Source organism: Manis pentadactyla, chromosome 7 (genome assembly GCF_030020395.1).
Source record: "Manis pentadactyla isolate mManPen7 chromosome 7, mManPen7.hap1, whole genome shotgun sequence".
Classification (NCBI taxonomy): Eukaryota; Metazoa; Chordata; class Mammalia; order Pholidota; family Manidae; genus Manis; species Manis pentadactyla.
In genome coordinates, this window is record NC_080025.1 from 65,594,700 (window position 1) to 65,617,023 (window position 22,324).

A 22,324-nucleotide genomic window follows, 5' to 3' on the forward strand; every position below is an offset into this window, starting at 1 on the left:
TTAACAGCTTTTTGAAGAACACTGATATGACCATGGATAGAAGCTGAAACAAATTAATGATTGTTGTTCTATAAATACCTGATATTTCTTGCAAGAAATTATGTGTAATTTCTGTCAGTGGGATTATGGTTGCTGTTGTTTTCTGCATTAAACCCCAGAGCAGGTTCAAATAGGTCCATGTATGTAATTATAATAAGAGAAAGGGAGAATTTTGATAAAATATTTTATTATTATTAAGAATAATAATATAATCATGGTTATAAAAATAACAACTTTATTAACTACAGAAACGTTATATACAAGTCATAACCACAGTGTTCCCTTTATGGGTAAGCATCCAGCTATACCACTCAATAGGCAGCTTATCAATTTCCTATTTACACACAAGACAAACAGTCATAATATCCACAGTATTCCATGTTCAGTTTCCTAAAGACAGAAACTTTCTGTGCAAATGGAAATGAACCTACTTGAAATTACACTGTCAAGATTTATAGGGTCTGAAAGAATTTTAACATTTTTAATGTATTAGTAAATTCTTAGTTCAAGTTGAATGTTGAAAGAAAAGTATTCACAGAAAGACTATGTCTTTTTATTCAAATTAACTTTACTTTTCAAATGAGTTTGTCTATAAATACAGGTTGTAATTGATTGAAAGTAGTTATATTTTGAGCCTCAGTAAATCAATTTAAAGTTTTTTAGTATGACATTTTAGGAAAATTCTTCACCTTGGGATCGCTATATGGCAATACAGTATATCTTTTTAAATAGAAAAATGTTCAGAGACAAGAAAATTGCTTGAGAGCAATTTCTCACTTCTTGACAGTGTTTTTTTAAAGAGAATGTTGTGGCTATAACATTCACTTTGTACAGTACCATTGGTACCAACAAGAAATATTCACAGGAATAAGTGAAATACAATTTTGCTATCACATGCTGTTATTGTTATTTTTCTTGCCTTCCAGTGTCTCACATTTCCCATAATTTGAAACACTTAGATAGCAAGCAAGAGCCTGTTAATACTAGAGACTGACTCAATATAAACCATTTTACTGAGGACCTGCCCACAGCAAATAGGTAAAAGTCACTGCATATTTTTTACAATAAAATTAAAGAAGTATACAAAAGGATTATCACCCCTTCTGCACGGCAGAGGCATTATGACAAATATTTCAATTTTACATTACTATTCCTGGTAGACATAAGAAAATGTCCACAGTTATAACAGCATATAATCATTATTCAAACAGGCCAAACAAAAATAGCATTGAAAACTTCTAATTTAAAATATCCTTTTGTCTATAACTCAAAATGAAATGGGTTTTTAGATAAATTGGATTTTTAAAATTTTTTTCTGGTTTATTAAGAAAAGAATGCCCAGGAAATAGTATCTTTCACTAGAGAAAAATGACATGATTATTCCCTGTCCTACCACCTAAAATAATGTGGATCTTGTCCATGTTTCTTTCACTGTCTATTCTACCAACTCCCTCTATCACAAAGGAAACTTCCCAAAGAAAGTGCTGCTTTGTATGCCATGTCTGATGGCTTAGGGGTGGATTTGATTTTGCCCTTTAATAGAATGTAAAACACTGAGTTCAAAATGTTTAAAAAGTTGCATCTTGTATGTGGTAATCCCTATCTCTTTCCATGCAAATTTAGAGAAAAAGGCGTACAAGAAATATTTTTAAATGTGAGTATTCAAAAATGTTACAATTTTATAAATGTTTTACAAAAATCATTAGTATGTGACTTAATAAAATTTGACAGTTCAGCAAGAAGAAACTGAAATATACTTCAATAGGCAATACATCTTTGAAATGTCTATGTGTTTTGATTAAAATAGTTACTTATATAAGGGAAAGAGAAATACAATCAGATAAGATGGTTGGACTGGAAAAATGTTGGATCTCTCTTTGCTTTCACTATTTCTTGATATCAACAGGTATCTTATTACAAATAAAATATGATATAAATTTGGATAGGCATTTCTGGACTTGCTGCCTTATACTCTGTGGACCATGCTCAGGAGTAAATTTAAAAGCATTTTACTCAAGACTGAACAGTGCCCTTTGGAGCTTTTAGAACATCAGTTGGATCTCTGGCATTAATTGAGATCATTCAAGAGAAACAAATTAGAAAAATGGGAATACTGGATTTTAAGTATTCAAATAATTATTTTTAAAGATCTTTTGTGCAGAAGGTTTTGTGACAATTTGGAGCCTGTCCTATTACTCTTTTTTATTTCTTAACAAATACATGATCTTAAGCTAATCATGACAAATGTAATAATAAATATGATAACTTGGCTATTACACCGAATACAAAATTTGAATGAAAATTCCCCATGGCATTAGTAAAGACCTATGTAAAATGAAGTAAGATAAAATTGAAGATATCCTGATAAAATATCTCAATTTAACTCTACCTTAAAAAATAACTGAATATACAGTTTAGACAATCTATTCTTTCTTTTCTTTGACAATTCTTCCTTTACTTGAGTAAAGTTTTGTTAAGCTAAAAGATTTCCAGGTTGTGAAAAGTATTTTTATTCTTTCCCTCAATATATACTTTAATGAATAATTTGATGGAAGTTTATTTATAAATATTTAGAGGCATATAGAAATTTTCCTCTTAATAAATTTTTAAAATTTAAAGAAGGTGAGCCAGAAGACAGTCACAGCAACAAGTCTTAAAATCAGCCTACATAAAAACATTTTGAAGACCAAAACACTTTTAAACTTCAAATAGAGTTATTTAAGAATTTAAAAAATACTTTAGAAAATAGATTTTAAAATGGTTTGCATAGATAAGTGCCCCTAAATTTGGAAGAAAGAAATAATACTAATACACATATTACTCTCTTCCCTTTAAAAATTAGAAACTACTAAGATAACGAGCATGATAAACATTTGTAAACACCTAGATTAAATTTGTGGGTCATGACTACACCTTAAATTCTAACCAAGAGAGGTCATTATGTATGGAGGATAAGCTAGTCATTTTTATCTTGCACCTTTCATTAATATTTCTACTGATCTTTAGAAATTTCTATTGTTTTCTTAAGGAAAAACTGAAGTACGCACTTTCAGAATATGTAGTAGTTACATTAGCTACACCATGATTTGAATTCTAGTGCATGCACATGTGTACCCATGCATGTGTATAAAGGTACATATTTTTGTAAAAAGTGCATGCACCAGTATTACAGATACATGGTGAGAAGAAATTAATGAAATATAATGTATGGCATATGAAAGGTAATATAATTTAACATAGGATTACAATTTAAGGACACAACGAATAAATTTTTTTTTGTGAGGCTAAAATAATGTTTAACTTATGGTTTACTCATTATTAAGAAACTAACCTTGGAAAGCAGCGTAGACAGATTATTTGATCTTTTCTATTAACTCTTTTATCATCCAGCAATTATACCTTTGCATTTTTTAATCCATTCAAGTATCTTCAGGAGATATGTTACTACACTTGCATGTACCTTAATTCACTTCAACATTTACAAAATAACACTGACAAACAAAACAACAGAAAACATCCATAAATATTAATGAGTATCTTAACAAACATGACACTCAAGTAGTTGTCTTAAGATTGTTTTAAGTGACATTTTAATTCCATGTTCTCTGAAATCTTCATGTAAAAGAAAGCTGTGTTGATGGAAGCTTCAGACACAGTTACATCAGCTATGACTGTGGGATCTTATACGTTAATATAATTTTGTGTATCCATTTTGCATAATATGCTACTCGGACAAAAATACCAGGACGATTCGGAATGGCACATCCACGACCAGGAACAATGACACCAAGAACCATTCTCATTTTATGTTGTTCACAAACAAGTGGACCACCATAATCCCCCTAGGAAGAAAACATGCACAGTAGGAACAAAGAATTAAAACTTAATAACTCATTAAAATTTCCTACATAGATTTGTATCTCAAACATACATATATACCAAAAAAGAGAATAACTGTAACTGAAATAGGAAAACATAAAATTGATACTGGACCATTGGTTGTCTTTCTATTGAACTACCCAAGTAAGACTGAGAGAAGTACAAAAATTCAAATGACTCTATCACGTAGTATTGAAGAATGACTTGTCTTTTCCAAAATTTTCACTCATACTTTAAAGTGTGTTTTGCCTTTACTGAATGCTGACTAACACAGAACTATTGACAGCTATTTAGAAGGTAGATTTTATTTTTATTTTCTCCTGATGTTCAAAATATGTTCAATAGAGAAAACACGGAAAATGTAGAAAAATACAAGTACAAAAACCCTCATCTGTAATCATATGGTTTTCAAATTAAACTACATTAAACTGGCTCTTATTTCTAAAGCTTTTTTTTGTCTTTTCCCATCTGACCCCCAGAATGATCTTCAAAAGTTAAATAAAAAATTGTTCTTAATGAAATAATTATGTTAACTCTTTAGAAATTGTTTTTCCAGGCATAAAAAAGGATGTCCTTCTGCTACTGTTGGTATTAGTAGTTAATATAGTTGTATTTATATTTTATACTCCCTCTGTGGAAGATAGCCTATGATTTCATGACATTTTTATGTGGTAACTGTGTTGTATCCTCAGATATAGATGGGTGATAGATGAAATATGAATGGATTATAGACTTCTTTGTGTGCATATTTTTATATACATATATATTTACACATATTATTATACATAATCATTACAAATGTGTTGTATCACTTACATGCACTATGTAACCTCCTAAGATTTCAAAGACAGGCTTTTGACATCATTGCATCAAGAATCTTTGAAACTATCTTAACTTTCCCCTAATAGTGTTGTGATGAGATAAAACTATACTACTGCAAAATTTAGTCCTGTAATACAGGTGGAAAGAAGAGAGCTATCAATATTCTATGATGGGGAAAACAACGGTGGGATTGAGGTAGAAGACACAACAGTTAAGGAGAGAGTTTATTCTAAGAAACTTCATATAAACTATGCCACATGAGTTAATAAATCTGATTTTTAAATAAATGTACCAGTGATTACCGATAAGAACTCCTCAAAGCAATTTGCTTCTGGAGACGTTTGCTAAATGTGATACTATTGCTTTTATACAAATATTTGGAGATGTATGTTTCCAGTGTTTAGCTTTCAGTGGTTTCCGTGATTATATTATTCTAATTGTCAGTGATATGGAAAAACAATGTGGAGGATAAACGCATTTTTGAGAAGTGGTAAAATCAAGTTGAAGTCAAGTCTTATCAATAGAGATAAAAAATAACAAATATGTGATAATGAGATAAATACTTCAATGCTAAAGTTAGGAATGTAAGAATGTGTAGATGATAAACCGTATTACAGGCTATTCTAAAGAGCTGCTGTCAAAGCACTTTTAGTAATGGCAGTAGGGCTGGGATGAGTGCATAGCTAACTAAGTGATCTTGAAGGTTGGGTCTAGCTCAAAACGTCATTCTTACAGGGCACTCAGGGTAAGTGATAACTAAATAGATAGATGAAATAAATAAATAAAGCTTTCTTCTAGTAGATTTTCACTTGTTATAATAACACCATAATACTGATTTACTGAAAAAACACCAAATTTGAAAGTGGTTATAAACACATAATCTGTTTCTAACCTTATTTTAAAAGCAGTTTAAAAAATCTTTAGCTTAATACGCATTTTTCTTTTTTTCAGGAATAAAATAAAATCTCAGAGCACTATGTATAAAACATGAATTTCAATACACATTTGTGCTCCATATGTGGGACATTTTCCTACATGTCAAAAAGACATTTCACTAGTATTGAACTTATTCTATACCTTGTTACACATAGTATTCTATAATTCCGCAGCTCCTAGTCTTGGAGAGTGTATCTCTTACATTCAAAATATATGTAAAAGAACAGTTTAACAGCTTGTCTATGTAAAATAGGGATAGGAACACTGCCAAGTTGAAAGAACAGTTTGCCTAACAAATGAAAATGTCCAAACTCTTAAGGTCATAAACTTTGAACTTTCATTTTTTAAAAATAGAATTTGTTTAAACACACACACACACACACACACACACACACACACTGCACACACCATACACTGGCTTAAATAAAAAACATTTAAAAGTTTAAAATTAGGCATGTGTCACTTAAAAATATATTTATAGAGTTCATTCAGGGATAAATTGGGAAGATCAGATAAATTAAGGAAACGATTAGAAATATTCAAGCTATTAGAAAAATCAAACTGCATATCAGACACTTCAAATTTGAACAGCTTTCCCTTCAAATTCTGGCTTTATTAGTTTATTGTTTTTTTTTGAGAAACCAATGTCATAATTTGCTGCTAATGAAACACAGATTGTCTCACTGTTAAGAGAAATGTATAAGGATAATACAGGGTTATCTTTCCCACTTCCTCTCTTAGAACAGATTGATGCACAATTTTTATTTGAGAAAAACTGACAAAATAAAACATGAGAAATTATGCTATCCACCATATAATCCTTATTCAAAATCGCTTTTACCTCGCATGGTCCTGATACAATATTCTCAGCCCCAGCACATATTTCAGACTCATTCAGAGTCACCTTCCCTTGGTGGTACTGACTGCACTTCTCATTCCCCATGATATAGAGATGTGCTACTCGTAACAGACCATCAGAGTTGATCACTAGAATGGTGTGAAAAATGTACAGTTAATGAGTGCACTGCCAGGTGAGAAAAATAAGAAACAAATTTTCAAATTTATTTTATAAAATAAATATGATACTGCCTTCTTTTTAAAAATAGCTTACATCCAGTGTAGCCCCAGCCATAAACACTGCAAGTCGTTTTTTCAGGAATTGTACATCCATAATTAGGTAAATCAATTGTACTAACAAAATCATCTAAGACAGCAGGCCTGAAAAGAGAAAATATAATAAGTACCCTTGATTGGATTCAACACAAAATTAACATATTAAAGTGTAATGTTAATGTTTAATATGCTACATATTCAGAATAAAGAGTCATTTCTTTAAAACAAAGAAAGAAAAGGGAATGCCTCACATGTAATGTAGAAATTTAAAGTGGGTAGTAGAGAAATGAATCATTTGGTGATATTTAAGAGTAAATGCTCACTGCTTTTTTTAAATTATTATCTTACCTGTTAAAGTTAATTGTCAAATAATTGTTTACTAAGTTTTGGGTTTAAAGCAAACCAATCAGACTGTTGGTCAAACTTATTTATTCAGTTTTGAAAATTTTGGAAGTGCTTTCCTCTCTTCCTCTGTGTATATAAATATATACACTTGCAGAGACACACATATGTACACATATATGACATGTGACATATTCTTCTATAATAAATCTACATTAGAGAGAAAGAATAGCCACAGAGCTGAGGAAAAAGCTTCAATAATTTGTACAGTCTAGGTTAAAAATACAAAACCTTCTAAAGGAACTAACCTAGCAAGTTTCAGTAATACCAGATCTGATCCTTCAGGCCCATATACCAGCTGGGAAACATTTAGAACCTGTTTGCGTTTCTCATCTCCTCTTCCATGAACATCATGAATTCCAAGCCAAGCTTCATAATCTTTCAAGTCTTTGTTTCTAAGTAAGAAATTAAAATGTAAAATATAATTTAAATTGTGTAGTATTATTTAAATATAGTGAGTAATGTTGAGCCCATATATTGAATTTATAAGGGGCTGATAACCTAAGTTTAAGCATTGATTCAAAGTGTAGTAAAAAGGAACACATTTATTATGGGAAATTCTGAAAGCTACAAGCACATATAAACAGGTGGAGCCTTTAAATTGTTGAAATTCTGAACAGCTAATTAAAAAATTTGTGAAAAATTCCAGGGAAAACACATTACATGAATTACAATTTTACTACAGACTTTCATTTTTATCTCAGTTGTATAAATGTTTGGTTTGTTAATACGAGTTAATGATTTATGCTAACAAAATCAAAGGGACCTTGATGAGAATCAGGAGGCTTACACATGTTGCCTCCTTATCCTTTCCTTAGACTAATTTTCATTGAAAATGAAATGAGGCTGGCTCTACATAAGAAAGAAGTGAAGATTGAGAGAAGTTTGGTGATACTCAGAAAAAAATATCTTTATCTATAAATATAGAATTGCAAGTAGGAGGTTGGGCAAACTTAACATAATTCCAGTAATTTTTTCCCTAAATGAGAGTAATGCCAGTTGGGGAAAGAAGTGAACAGAAGTAGTACCCTGTAAGCAAATATCAGTTAAGTCAAAATAAGTTTTGTAAGCTAAATCTAAAAAACAAATCAACGTGTTCAACCAGTGCTGGTGAATTTGTATTAAACAAATAGCCGTGAATAGCCACTAACTGGTGAATCTCTATTAGCTCTGCTTGGCTAAATGGAAGCTAAGCATATTTTTAGATGTTCAAAACAAATAATTGGTTTCAGAAACACTTTACCGAGAAGGGAAACACTGTCTTGCAGTAAGGATCCAACTTTCCTTTATCAATGATCCTCCACAAATATGTTTATTTCTATGAGAAAGAAGACAGAAAAACAAGTAACATCTGTGCAGAAAGGGTGCCTGCCAATTAATGTAAAACCTATAGCTCCATTTGTTAAAAAGAAATGCATTTGACAGGAAAATGTAGATATTAACCTAACTAGAATAAAATGAGAAATCTTACCAGAAGAATATTTGGCGATTGTAGCATTAGCACTTTTTTTCATAATGTGATTACAATGATATGAAATCAACTTTATTTTTGTATAAGGAATGCTGTCACTACACACCAAGATCCTTTCCCAGCACACATGTTCACATGTATGTGCTTATCTTTGTGAGAGATAGTATGTGTTACAAATATGGGATAATTAAAATAAACAAAAAGCACAAAAAAAACAATAAAAACGATGTAGATCTATTTTAAATTCAGTGTTTAATATGAAAAGTGCAAATGTTGAGTCTTTATTTAAACCCTGAAAACCATCTGGTGGTAGCCATCTATAATATTAGTACACTATTTCCTTCTTTCATTACCATTATTTAGTTATGATATATTAACTTAAAATATAACTGAGTTTGAACAAATCTGTTTGTTCAGCTTAAGATCATTTATAACATTAAGATAATTTTGCAAGACATATCATCTGGGAAATTATAAAATATCTGTAGATCATAATACATACTATTACATTTATTTGATGATATCCAAAACTTGTAAATCCATTACTTTTTGGCAGAGAAATGGAAGAAGTGCAACTTTTCACAATTTACATTTCCAAAGAATACAGATGTTCAGTGCTTCAGAGGATAATAGAAGATCCCCAGACTAAGACCACAGTTATTTATGGCCTGTACCACACAGGAGGATAAGGGTATATATCGTTATTTAATTTCCTTTTCTCTCAGTATGCATTTTGGAAGAATAGGTAAAGAGCTGCTGTTACTAAGAACTTGGATTTGAAACTTTTCCTAAAAGTTTATAGTACTCTGATCGGATGAAAAACAGTTTCACCTGCTTTTCCAAGGATGGAGACTTCCAAAGGAGTATCCTTGTACATTCTCCTGTCAGTAATAATAAATTCAGAAGTATATGCTTTTTTTTTCCCCTGGAGTTATATTTCACATAGAATTACTAATTAATTCATATTTGTGGATTCTTGAAACATTTTCCATAATAAGGAAAATGAAACAGTCCTCCCAAATTTTATAGCCTTCATTAAACCTTCATATTGCACAATCAGCTTTAATATTCTGGGAGTTTCACAATTCTATTTCAGTACTACACACATAAGACAGCTACACCATAATTATCAACATAAGCATTTATAAAATTTAAGAAGTTACTCCCTGAAAGGACATACTAAAAGCGAACTTCAGGCCATTTTGTACCATCTAGTATCTGAAGTGGTATATACAGTATATCAAAAAATATAAACTCCATGCTTGCTAAGAATTGCCTTATTCATAAAAGAACTTCAGTTTCATGTCTCAATTCTGTTTTAATGTCATTGTGATTTAATTGTAGTAAAAGATATACTTTCTTCTTCTACTTTAGGAGGGAGGGTTTCCAAAAAGAGAGGACATTCAAGTTGGTATTGAAGAATGAGAAGGATTTTCTGGGTATAAATATGAAGGAAGAAAGCTATAACATGCAGTGGGAACAACAACACAAAAGTTTGGAGGGAAAAACATGGGGTGTCTTGAAAACAAGGGAAAAGAAAATGTGGCTAGAATTCCGGTACATTTTGGGGTATGTAGTATGATGAGGTTCAAATAGAGTTAGATATAGAAAAAGAAATTTTAACTTTCTGATTACCAGATGGTATATGTATACAGAAAGTTGTAAGTCCATATTTTGAGTTAACTCCTATTTTTAATATTTAATTCTTACAACATAATTATTGATTTTAATTTTTGTATAGCATTATATTTTGCAAAGTGGTTTTCAATAGAACTTCTATAGAATAGACAAATATCATATCCAAATGAGATCCATATGTCATTGACTCTTAAGAGCACTGAGAAATAACCATCTCAAGAATATTTTATCCACACTGAATAGTTTGTTAATCTTTTTCTTAACGACAAAATATTCTAGAATTTAAAATTATTACAACTTATCCTTAAAATGACAATGAAAAGTCAGAAATTAAAAATTATAACATTTCTGATATGCATACATATGTTAGAAAATAAAATCATAGTATTATAGATTGAGAAGTTTTAACATTATATTATAATATATTTATATGATAACATACATACTATAATTACTATGGTGATATCAAATTATAAGTAGGTTCTCTGTGTAATTGTTATTTGCTTAATCAGAACTGAATGTTACCTGTAATCAGGGACAATGCCAACACATACAGAACCTTTGTGTATATTTGCAAAGGTGCTACCTCTGATGGCACAAAGTGCAAATTTTAATTTGCTTGGCAAGCAGAATGCCCCCCTTGGCATGTGAGAAGGGTACAATCTACATGAGCACATATGGGCATACAGTTGGGAATATGATTTTTGCAAATAATCCAAATACGTATGATTTGTGTCTATTAATAATTACCTGTATTTCAAACTAACCATCCATCCTACATTTGTTCGTGTTGGAATTCCATTTACAACTCGCAATTGTTTTGTTTTGGCACAAGATATTACAGGATCTAAAAGGAGGACCAAACATAACATTTTGACAAAATGTTTTGAAATAACCAGTGCCTCTCAGCTTTCTTAAATGCAATGGTAACTAGACAAATGTGATTACTTTAATTATGTTAGAAGTTTTTTTGGGGAAAAAAAATTAAGTATTGTGACTACACTGAAAAAATCAGGCCAAAAACGTTTGCTATCCTCATCCAAGTAGACAAATTACTTAGGAAAAAATATTAACTCAAGGTTGACGGCATTTCCATTATAGTGACAGTGGCCTTGCTTGGAGAGCACTAAGCATTAAGTTACTCAGTTCTAACCCATAATTGTATGTCCCTCACCAACCTCAACATAAAATGAAACAATGTTCCATTTCATTTGTCAATGAAAATCAATAACCTGAGTGAAAAACCACAAAACTATATTTGTTTTATTACTTCTGAATTTGTACAGTAAGAATGTAGAGCCATTTTGAAACATGTTACCATTATATTCATTGAGATTGTATCCAAATGATGTAATTGTGTTTAAATCATTATATCCAAATGACATAATACAGAATTCTTTGGAGTAAACTTTTTCCTGACCCTACTCCATGTTCCTTGCCTTATCCTTTCTACCCCTGTCCATGGTCTAAGATAAATTTGCATTAGCTTCTTCAGCCTGGGACGCAGCTGGTGGTCTCTTAAATCAAACAGTAACTTCCTTCAGCTCAAGAAATATGTGAAAACCAAAAACAAGCAGCTCCCAAAAGATTTTCTTAAACTGAGGATTAACTGAACTTCTTGGATTGTGTCATCTTTTGCCTAGTAGAGCATTCAAAGAGCTTTAAAGATAAAGCAGGATAGAGACACTGCATAACTTCCCAAACTTCTGGCTCCATTCTTTCTGATTTTAGCATCCTGTTTAACTGAAAGGATGGCGAAGGTCCATTATATACATTTTGCCCAAAATTGAAAGCAATATAAATGCTCCTTTCAAAGTTAAGTATAACATCTTGTGTTTTCCGATAACGAACTGAATGTTGATATTCAGCATGTAGTTGCTCTGCAACCCCTTTATAGATACACATAGAAAAAACTTAAATAAAACAAATAGATTAACTTATTCTTATGATGGAAGTTAATATCTATCATAAGGAAGGAATCCAGATGGAAGGATCTGATAACTATCACATATTTTTCTATAAATAAAATAATGATATCAATTTTGACATATAGAGGCTCAAAGATACCGTGTATTTTAAAAGATTACTTACGGTCTAAATTGACTATTGTAGGTGTGGTATCACCTTCACCTGTAAAAATAAATGTATATGTATATATGTATTTCTGTTACACAGAAACAGAGCTATATATTGAAATAAAAATATCCATGAATTGGATAATTTGCTATAATTCTTGACACTTAATTCAAAAATAAAATGTGAAAGCACTTTTTTGAGTAATTACGTATCACTTTTACTGGGCATTATTGAACATGTGTGCCTACAAGTAGTGAGGGATTTGAGGAAATCCCTGTTTTATGATTGGAGGCTCTCAGCTGTGTGGTCCGATGAGCACTGGCAGCTTCAGGTACACTGCTGGCATGGGGGAGCTGCCTCATTCTATCAAGATGCCCAGTACTGTACACCATGAACATCTCCTTGAATAACTCTAATGCTTATTATTTGCTCAGGCCATTCATATAGCTAGACTGTGTGGGTTTTTTTTTTTTTACTGTAAGTTGGCCCATTTATATTTTTTAGGACAAATTATTTTAATTTTTTTACGTGGTTGCGGATAATTGAAACTTCATCAAGAAAACTTCAAAAAACTCCAAGAATTCCAGAAGATAAAAATCAATGTCACTAATGGAAAGAGAGTGAAAACAAAATATAATTATGTTTTGTTAGAATATTTCAAAGATTGTTTTTTCTAAGGGGTAGTAAGAAAAAAAGTATGGAAAAAAGAGAACACTGGAAACTGCAAATAATTTTAACTAAAATCTTATAACTTACTCTTTTTTCATAACCTCCCTATTAGGGTTTAATTGCTGCAAAGAGAAAGGCTTGGAAGGTACTAGAATTTGAAAATACTTATGGTGTAATGAATGACGCACATTTCCTGCAATTTAATGTCTGACTGTTAAGAATTGATAGCATAGAATTTAGTCAGGCACTGTTTAGACCCAGCTGGTTGTTAATCCCTGGAAATGCTCTGAGCTCAAATAAATTGGAAACAAAATAATAATGGTATATGGATTTCTTGGTAATAGATCCACATTTGATTGTTATTTATGGGAAATCTCGAGATAATTAACACATGCTAAAAGGTTTTTGTGTTCATTTTCCAGATCTAGGTCTTTTAAGTGAATAAGAGTAATGGCAAACTATAAATTTCACCATTTCCCTTTCCCTTTAGGTTATCCTGGGGGAAGATTTTGTTTTAGAATCAGCTGAGGTCAGTATTTTAGTTCAGAGCATAAATCAGGATTGAGGCTAATTATGATCATTTAAATATCAAGGATATTGGTTTTTCCACTCAAGTCAATTACTTGAATTTTCTAAAATAAAAAATTTGCTATTTATTCTGTATGTTGTGATGAGAAAGACTATATATACTATTCATCCTTAATCGCATATCAACTTTCTTATTTCTAAGCATCAATATATCAATAATTTAGTTCATTATTGCAACTTAATAAAATATTTAATTTTTAAAAACTTTGTATCTATTGAAAATTTGGTTATTTTGTAATAGTTATTATATATTTATATATATTATAATTATTAGTAATTATTACCTATATAGTTTCCTTTAAGCCAAATATTTCCTACACTTTAGAATAAGCTGAAATGCCACTTAAAATCAGACTTCCAAAGATTCTGAGGTGGTGGTTAGATTAATAATTTTAAAAGCTATTTCAGCATCTGTTGCACACTTTGAGCAAAACTTTGAGAAACTGCTTTCTAGGCCTTTTCCATTGTACTGTTAAATACTATGTTCACTTCTCCTCTTTTACATTTCTCTCATTATCTCCACCATAGCACTAAAGTCTGAAAATAATATATATGATACAAATCTTATTTTGTATTGATTCAACTTAAATTTGAAGAAAGAAAACACATCAAAGATAAAAATTTTATCTGGGGAAGAATGGGTAAATTGTGTGTGTGTGTGAGTGTGTGTGTATTTATATGGCCTCCAAACCAAATATGAGCTCTTATTGAAATTATAAAGAAACATTTCTTTTAATATATTCTTAAAGTTTCAACTCAAGTTTTAAACTTCATGAACATCACATATTTCTCCAGGCAGACATCTGTTTCCATTCTCATTATATATTTTAATATTTAGTATATATTATTAAATGATTATATGTGTAGTAACTTACATAAATGTCTTTCTTCTACACTGAAAACTATCTGAGGGTAAGAAACATTGTTTTTATTGTTGTATTCGTAGCATGTTATATACCACAAGAGCAGCTCAATTTAAAATTGTTAATAAATGAGTAAATAAATACAAACTAATTTGCCCAAGGAACCTAGAATGATAGAGTTGTAATTCTTATCCAGAAAGCCAGAGTAGAGCTCTTAACCACTACTCTCTGAATAGTTAATACTTAAGATTTTTCCCGTGTACTAAATGTGTATGTGTACAGATATATAGGCATTTCTACAGTTTTATTTTTGCATATTTGATAATCTTAAAAATGTATATTAAATATTATTTCATAAGCATTTTATAAAAAAGGAATAAAAATCTTTACATGTTTTGTAATACAAATGCACAGTGTGAAATGATTTATACAGTTTCTGCGGTTAAATAAATAAGACCTCGAATCTTCTAAAGATAAATTTTATTAGCCTTTCACCATCAGGAAAATATAAATAAATCCTGGCTGTAAGTATTAGAAAAATGACAGCGAGAAAATATTTATTGGAATTAATATTCAGAATATATTGAAATAAAAATGATTTATCTGCAATAGCATTTCATAAATACTAGTAACATCCTAAAGTCTTCTAACAGCACATTATTTTGTTTTAAAATGTTATTAAATGTTTTAAGTTTGTATTAATTTGTACTAAAATGTTATTAAATTTAAACTTTGCTTAAAATGTTATTTTTGAAAATACGTTTGAAAACTTTTAAATTATTATAGTCTTGTGTCAGTTAAGTTCATAAACCAAATAACAGTTCCCTAAGATTCTGTGAGAACATTTTATTCTTAGCTATATATCTATGTGATAAAATTAAGCTACTGTGATTTTTACAAATCTGGAATTCTGCAAGGAAAGCAAAAAAATTTCTGTTTTAGAAGCTAGAGCATTGGCTATTTTCCTTCTCCCTAGATCACTGGATTGTCTATGAGTTTCCATTATTCTAAACATAGAGACTTCACAGGAAAGTACTACGAGGCAACATGAATATTTAGAAAAAATAAATCTCAGTGATTTAAAATATTTTTGTGTGTGTGCCACAGGGGTAGGTTTGTTTGCTTGGTTGTTTTAATGTTACAAAAAGTGAAAATTATATCTGTAGAAGAATTTATGCAAACCCTAACATGGGAGAAGTAGACTAACATTAGGAAAACACTAATTAATTAATTTGAAAGGTTGTGATTATAGCTGATTAAATAAAATATAATAATATGAAATACTATTTCTTTACAAACATGCAAGGTATTTATTATTATAATTCTTTATTAAAATTGTGAAGTTCTAAGTTTCTATTATTATAGATATACTTGATTAAGATCATATTTAAGAACTTTGCCTTTTAATGCTATAATTGAAACATAACAATTTTTCCATTTAAGATGAGAAATTATCTCTTTAATTTGCTATATATTTTGAAAAAAATATAGACTTGTGTTTGCATTTCATGTTGTTAAGCAAACATCATTTCTTCAACCTAATGTCCCTTTTTAAGTGGGTATTTTTGCCGCTATTTTCAAGGTCTTGCTACTGGCTTGTCTCACAAGAAAAACATTCTTAAAACAGGACTCTTATTAAACTTATAGAAGTACAACCTTTTTAAAGAAGAAAGTGGTTTAACATAATATTTAAAGATGTTTACTATAAACATGGAGCTATGAGATACATAATATAGTAAAATGGTCTCTTGCTACTGGCACAGCTTTTTAAGGCTTTTTCACTCAATAATATATGGAGGATATCCTTCTATCTCAATATATATTACTCTACATCACTGGTTCTCAATGGGGGTGATTTTTCCCCCAGGGGACACTTACAATGCCTGTAGATATTTTTTATTGTCATGATTGGAGGGAGGAGGTGTGGTGCAATTGATACCTGGTGGGTAGAGGCCAGGGACATTACTAAATATCTCATAATGCACAGGACAGCTCCCCTAACAAAGATCTATCCAGCACAAAATGGCAGAAGTGCCGAAGTTGAAAAATTCTGATATATTTCCCTGAATTGACTTCCACACAAGCTTTCCAATTCACAAAGCAGGACAGTATTGAGAAAACCTGACCCTTACTAATAATGGGCATTTTCTTATTTGCCAACTGATAAATGGAAATGATCTTACGCTTTTATAACTTCATCTTTTCTTACCATTAAGTTTTAATGTCTTTTCATTTGTTTATTAATTACATTTACTCTTAAAGATTCATTTTCATAATTTATCTCCTGAGTTATCTTTTTCTTACTGATATATAGGAGCTCTTTCATATCAAGAATATCAAACATACATTATATATTTTACATCTCTCTCTTTTTGACATTCTACATACTTTTTGCACTAATACTCTTAAAGTCTTCTTGGGCTCAAATAAGTGGATGGAATGCTTCAGGCTTCTTAGTCTTGGATTATAGAACAGAGAAGATGGAAACACCACTATCTCAGGCCCATTCATGGCTCTGTTAGTGGGCGGGCGACTTTGCTGGAGCTCTGCTACATAAATTCAGAGGCTGAACATGTAGTCAGCTAGTACCAGTGGGGCCCAGTGGGGTGGTCTTTCCAGCCTAGTCACATTAGAACCATAGTCATTTATTGCTTCTGTATTCCAAATGGGAACCTTCCAAGGGAAGACAATCTTTAAAAGGTCAGCACAATGTCTCCTTGTCTAGAGGAAAGATGAAGCAAGGTGTGTGTGTGGATGTGTGGATGTGTAATGCTGTCTGGAGTGTCAAACCCAGCCCTCCTCTATTACTTCTACCTCTGATTTAGGGTATCAATTTAGAGGAATTGCAGTGTGTTTAAAATATTTCAAATGAAAAAGATCACTAAATGTACTTACAACGAGAAATAGGGCAATAATCCCAAGGAACGAGAGGATTTCCTGTGTAACACCAGGGACCATGGGCATCATCATCAGGATTCCGGCAGTAATTCTTATTCAGCTTACTAGCATCTGGTTCCCAGAAGATATGCCTACAAAAACAACAAACTCTAAACATCACAAAATGCTCTGTCTGTCCAAGAGAAATAAGCTGTCACCAAGACAGAACCCTAGCACATAACTTTCATTAGAGATACAACACAAGCTTCTACTTGGTGTGAGTTCTGTTTCTTTTGTTTGGGATTTATTTTGTTGTTCTTAGTTTGGAAGCATGTTCTCCAACTTGAGAATATGAACTAGGGCTATATAATTAGCACAGATAAATTGATAAAAGATTTCATGACTTTGCTTCTATTTAATAATTATAATGGCAAAGTAACAATATTGCTGTGCATAGAAATGGAGAAACATTGCCTAGAAAAAAGCAGATGACAAACAAGATCAAGGTTATAAGATATATAAAAACATAAGTTATTGCAAAAGTATCTTTTCATGTTTCAGAAACATATGAAGCATCACTAACAATAACACTATGGAAAAGTATAAGAAAATACCTGAAAATTTAATAATAATAATTTGCTAATGAAATAATTAAATTCTAAAATTTCACTTGTTATATAGTTATGAAACATGATTTGACAGATAACTAACACTTCAGCCTTTCTCATTTTACATCTTAACTAAGTTTAGTACAAAAGAAAGTGAAAATATTGTGTTATTTTGTAAGACCATGCCCACTCAAACATCAGTGTTTATGTTTATCTCAATAATATTGATGTCAAATTACACATGGCCATTCTGACCAAGTCATGACATTATACATTTAGATGGATTTGTTTTGGATCATTAACTACTACCATGCTTTAAAATATTTAATGTGCCAGTTAAAAAAACTAGGGAGAATTTAGATACGGAAACTTGGATTATATTTCCAAACGCAAGTTCATTTTCTAGACCAACAGCACATATAGTATCTATCACATGCCAGATTCTGTTACATGTGATTTACATATATAACCTTAGACCAACCTAATGAGACAGACTCTGAGGTTATGCTATTTTATATTTCAAATCCACAAAGAACAAATAATTTGCCTAAGATCACATGGCTTGTAAGCAGTACAGCAGGCAGGGGTTTGAACACATGGCTCTTCCCAAGGTCAGTGTTGGAAACCACCACGATGTACTCCCTCCTTAGTCATTGTTTGTTAGACCAGAATAGTATCATGCAACTTAATCATACATCAATTTCCTACAAATTGTTTCCAAGTGACTTTTAACCATTAACTAAACTCAATGGATTAAGAGTTATTACTACTGTAGTCCCTGAATAAGTATGTCACGTATTTCCAGTGGTACGCTGGTAAATGTTTTAACAATTAGAATTTTGAGGTCTGTATGGAGGGAGTCTTTATTTGTTACTCTTGCTGATTTCTGTGGTGTAAATATTTCCACCATAAAAATGTCAAAGTTCCAATGTGAAATCACTGAAGAAAGTGTTGGTACAATTGCCTCTCACAAGTCCACAAGAGCTAGATCCACCCCACTATATTTATAAAAATGCTTTAGAAAATAGCTGTGTTGAAATCAGCATTTAATGTTAATTCTTGCTTAAAAGCCTTTAATGAATCCCTTTAATGCTTAGGATAAAATTCAAACTTTTTAACACAACTTACAGAGCTCTGTATTGTCTTGCCACTGCAGAATTCCCTCTTTGTGGACATTGACCGAATTACATTGTTTCAAACTTACACTTGATTTTCAACTCTTCGATCTTTGCACTTTGGACAAGCTATTCCTTCTGCCTGATGTACTCTTCCTCCTACCTCTAATTCCTCCTCTAATTCCCACTGATCACACATGCTCCAGCTAATGTCCATTTCTCTAGGAAGCCTTCTTGACTTTCTGAGTCTAGGTGGCACTCTTTTTATTCCCATCACATGAAATATGCTATTTTTTATGGTTTTTATAACATGGTATTGGAATTTGCTATTTGATGACATTCTATACTAAAGAGTGAGTTCCATGAGGACACAATTTTGATTATCGTTTAAGTCCTAGAGCTCCATAATCCAATAAAATACCTACTAGCCACATAAGCCTCCTGAGAAATTAGTAAGTGGCTAGTCCAAATTGAGAGGTGCTGTAATTGCAAATATACATCAGATTTTGAAACTTTAACATGGAAAAAATGTGTAAGATATCTTTAATAATTTTACATTGAATACATATTAAAATGAAAAAGCTTCAGATATATTGGATCAATACGAATATATTATCAAAAATAATTTTGCCTGTTTATTTTTATCTTTAAATGTGACTATTAGAAAACTTAAGCACCTGTGCAGCTTACATGTGTGAATTGCATACTTATGTTAAAGAGCACTTAGAATCTTACTATTTGTTTGTGAAGTAAATTAACCGAAACACTGTCATCCACTAGTCAGTACATTTTGGAAGAGAATAAAGACTTTAACGTTAAACTGGGACTGGAGGCAAAAGGATTCGACTTCTCTGAGCCTTTAATTCTTATTTACACATTTAGAAATATCTTCCATATGGGACTGTAATGATCAAATGAGATAACTCATGTAAAGCATCCATGTTGTAAGTACTTAATCAAATGACACTAACCTTTCTTTCTTTTTTCTCTTGTGCATATATTCTGGGACATCTCTTAAAAACTTGGTTTTGTGCCACAATTATATCTGATAGTTCTTTTGTAATTTCAAACATACTAGCTCTGTTTCTAGGGCCAAGTAGAAGATAACTTCCTCTTATGTGAAGGAATGTCCAATGTCAAAATCCCTAGTTGTAATTGTCTAAAATATATAGTTTTCTTTCAATTGCACATACATCCCTTTGATTATAGAAAAAAAAATTGTGTCCTAAGAAAACTGTACAAGAAAACCTTTCTCTCTAAGTCTTTAGTAGTTATGTGGATATTTAAGGTATGTATGCACATGAAAAAAGTCACTTACTGATTTTTCATGAGCTAATATTAACAATTAGTAATTAATTATAAGAACATAATCACATAATGTATTATTTGAAATGCTAGATTTATCACTTAATTATATCCTTGTCTTATCAAATTATGTAATTGTTTTCTTAGTGTAATCATATCCTCCTTAAAGGTGAAGCAAAACATATGCCTACTTTTTGTTAATGTTCCCCATGGCCCCTATCACAGAGCAAAACACATTGTAAATTTTTTTAAAATATATGCTGGATTGAATTGCTTATTTAAAGTTTCCTATGTAGAGAGAGAAAATGTTAAATTATGTTGCACAGAACAATCAAGCTAAGGTTTTTATTATCTTACTATGATACCTAAAAAACAGTAGAAATAGCATTGTACATATCTGAATATATCTATCTGCTGTTATCACTACATACAATACATAGAAAAAAATTTACACACCGGTGTAAGTCTTCCATGTTCTTGTCCCACATAGAACACGTTAATCCAGATCGTGTTTTGGACAAATTGCCCATATAATTTTTGCCATTCCCACGATAACAATCTAAATAAAACATATAGGGAAAGACTAGTTAATTAACACTAGGGAGTATAGCACTCAATCTGTACAAATCAAATAGACCTAAATATCTCAAAGTATCTCTATTTTCAGCCAGATTTCTTCTTCATTAAAATGAGAGTTTATGCATCAAATTACAAATTTTTAAAAATCAAAGAAAAAGTTAAACGAGTAGCACTCAGGGACAACAAAGAGTGAGAATTTTTAGAATGACATATATCATTTCCCAACATTTTCTTCTGAAAACTGTTAATCCACAGAAGTCCCAAGAATTATATAGTGAACACTCATACTGTCATGTTTGTTGTGTTTTGATTTTTGTCTTTTATGAGTTTGACATTCTGAGTCACTTAGGCCAGCTGTCTAGCAAATGTTCTTTAATTTCATTTTTTCTAATTATTTTCTCATTAATAAAATCAAATTAAAGACAGGAATATTGCACAGGTCATATTTTATCCTTCTCAGAGCATGATATCATGTGACACATGATTTCAGTTTGTTCTATTATTGGTGATGAGATTGATAACTTGATTAAATGGTATAAAGACAAAACTTCTGTTTGTATATAACAAAAAAATTGTTGGAGTCTTTGAGACTGATGAAGCATCCTATTGCCAAACAGATTTTTATAAAATGGGTAGGCATACCTTGATGAATTTTGTGTGAATCAGTTATTACTGTGCTTGTTTTAAAAGAGTTATTTTTCAAATTCCTAAATTCTTTATTAGTTACCATTCTTCTGTAAATGAGAGTTTTTCCTTCTCCCCTATTCCCTTCATTTAAATATTACTGTTAGTGTAGTAGTAATACTAGTTCTAGTGGGAACAGTAATATAAATATGGACTTGTGGGTTCTTTTTTTATCCAATATGACATATAATCTATTACTGTTCTTCATTTTGATATTTCATATCCATGGGTCATGCTTTTCAATATCACTTAGAAGGAATTTGGTATTAAATTTAAAAAATCAAATTGGATAGGATTTGATATAGATAATGTAGCAGTCACTATAGTACACAATAAAATTGTTTTCAGAAAGCATAAACTTGTAAAATCCAATACTTGCACATATGCAGAATACACCGGTTAAAACACTCCTGTTTCACCTTGTATTTTTTCTTGCCCCAGGCCTGTAACCATCACTATCTCCAAGGAACTCTTGTTTGTTAAGCAATGAAAGGTAAAAAAGAAGACAAGAAGTTGGTGCCAAGTATGCTCATTGTTATTTTTTTGTACCATCATTTTTAGTCCCTTTCATTTGATTAAACACGTTTTAATCAATATGTATGTGTTTTCATGATTAATTGTGGGTTCCTCTAACCCCAGGCCAATACCACTGAGTTCTTC

General features: G+C 31.1%; 1 protein-coding gene across 3 annotated transcripts in view; it reads right to left on the reverse strand.

Moving 5' to 3' along the window:
• Positions 1-206: 206 nt before the first annotated feature.
• The window catches only part of HGF (hepatocyte growth factor), a 68,202-nt gene continuing 46,084 nt past the window's right edge, over positions 207-22,324 (reverse strand). For all 3 annotated transcript variants that reach the window (XM_057504457.1, XM_036931697.2, XM_036931696.2), the window contains 9 exons: positions 20,858-20,960; positions 17,392-17,525; positions 12,392-12,430; positions 11,051-11,147; positions 8,435-8,509; positions 7,440-7,586; positions 6,788-6,894; positions 6,518-6,663; positions 207-3,881 (listed from right to left, as the gene is read on the reverse strand). In XM_057504457.1, coding sequence (XP_057360440.1) covers positions 3,705-3,881; positions 6,518-6,663; positions 6,788-6,894; positions 7,440-7,586; positions 8,435-8,509; positions 11,051-11,147; positions 12,392-12,430; positions 17,392-17,525; positions 20,858-20,960 — 1,025 coding nt within the window. In that variant the 3' untranslated portion in view covers positions 207-3,704. The remainder of the gene's footprint in view (positions 3,882-6,517; positions 6,664-6,787; positions 6,895-7,439; positions 7,587-8,434; positions 8,510-11,050; positions 11,148-12,391; positions 12,431-17,391; positions 17,526-20,857; positions 20,961-22,324) is intronic.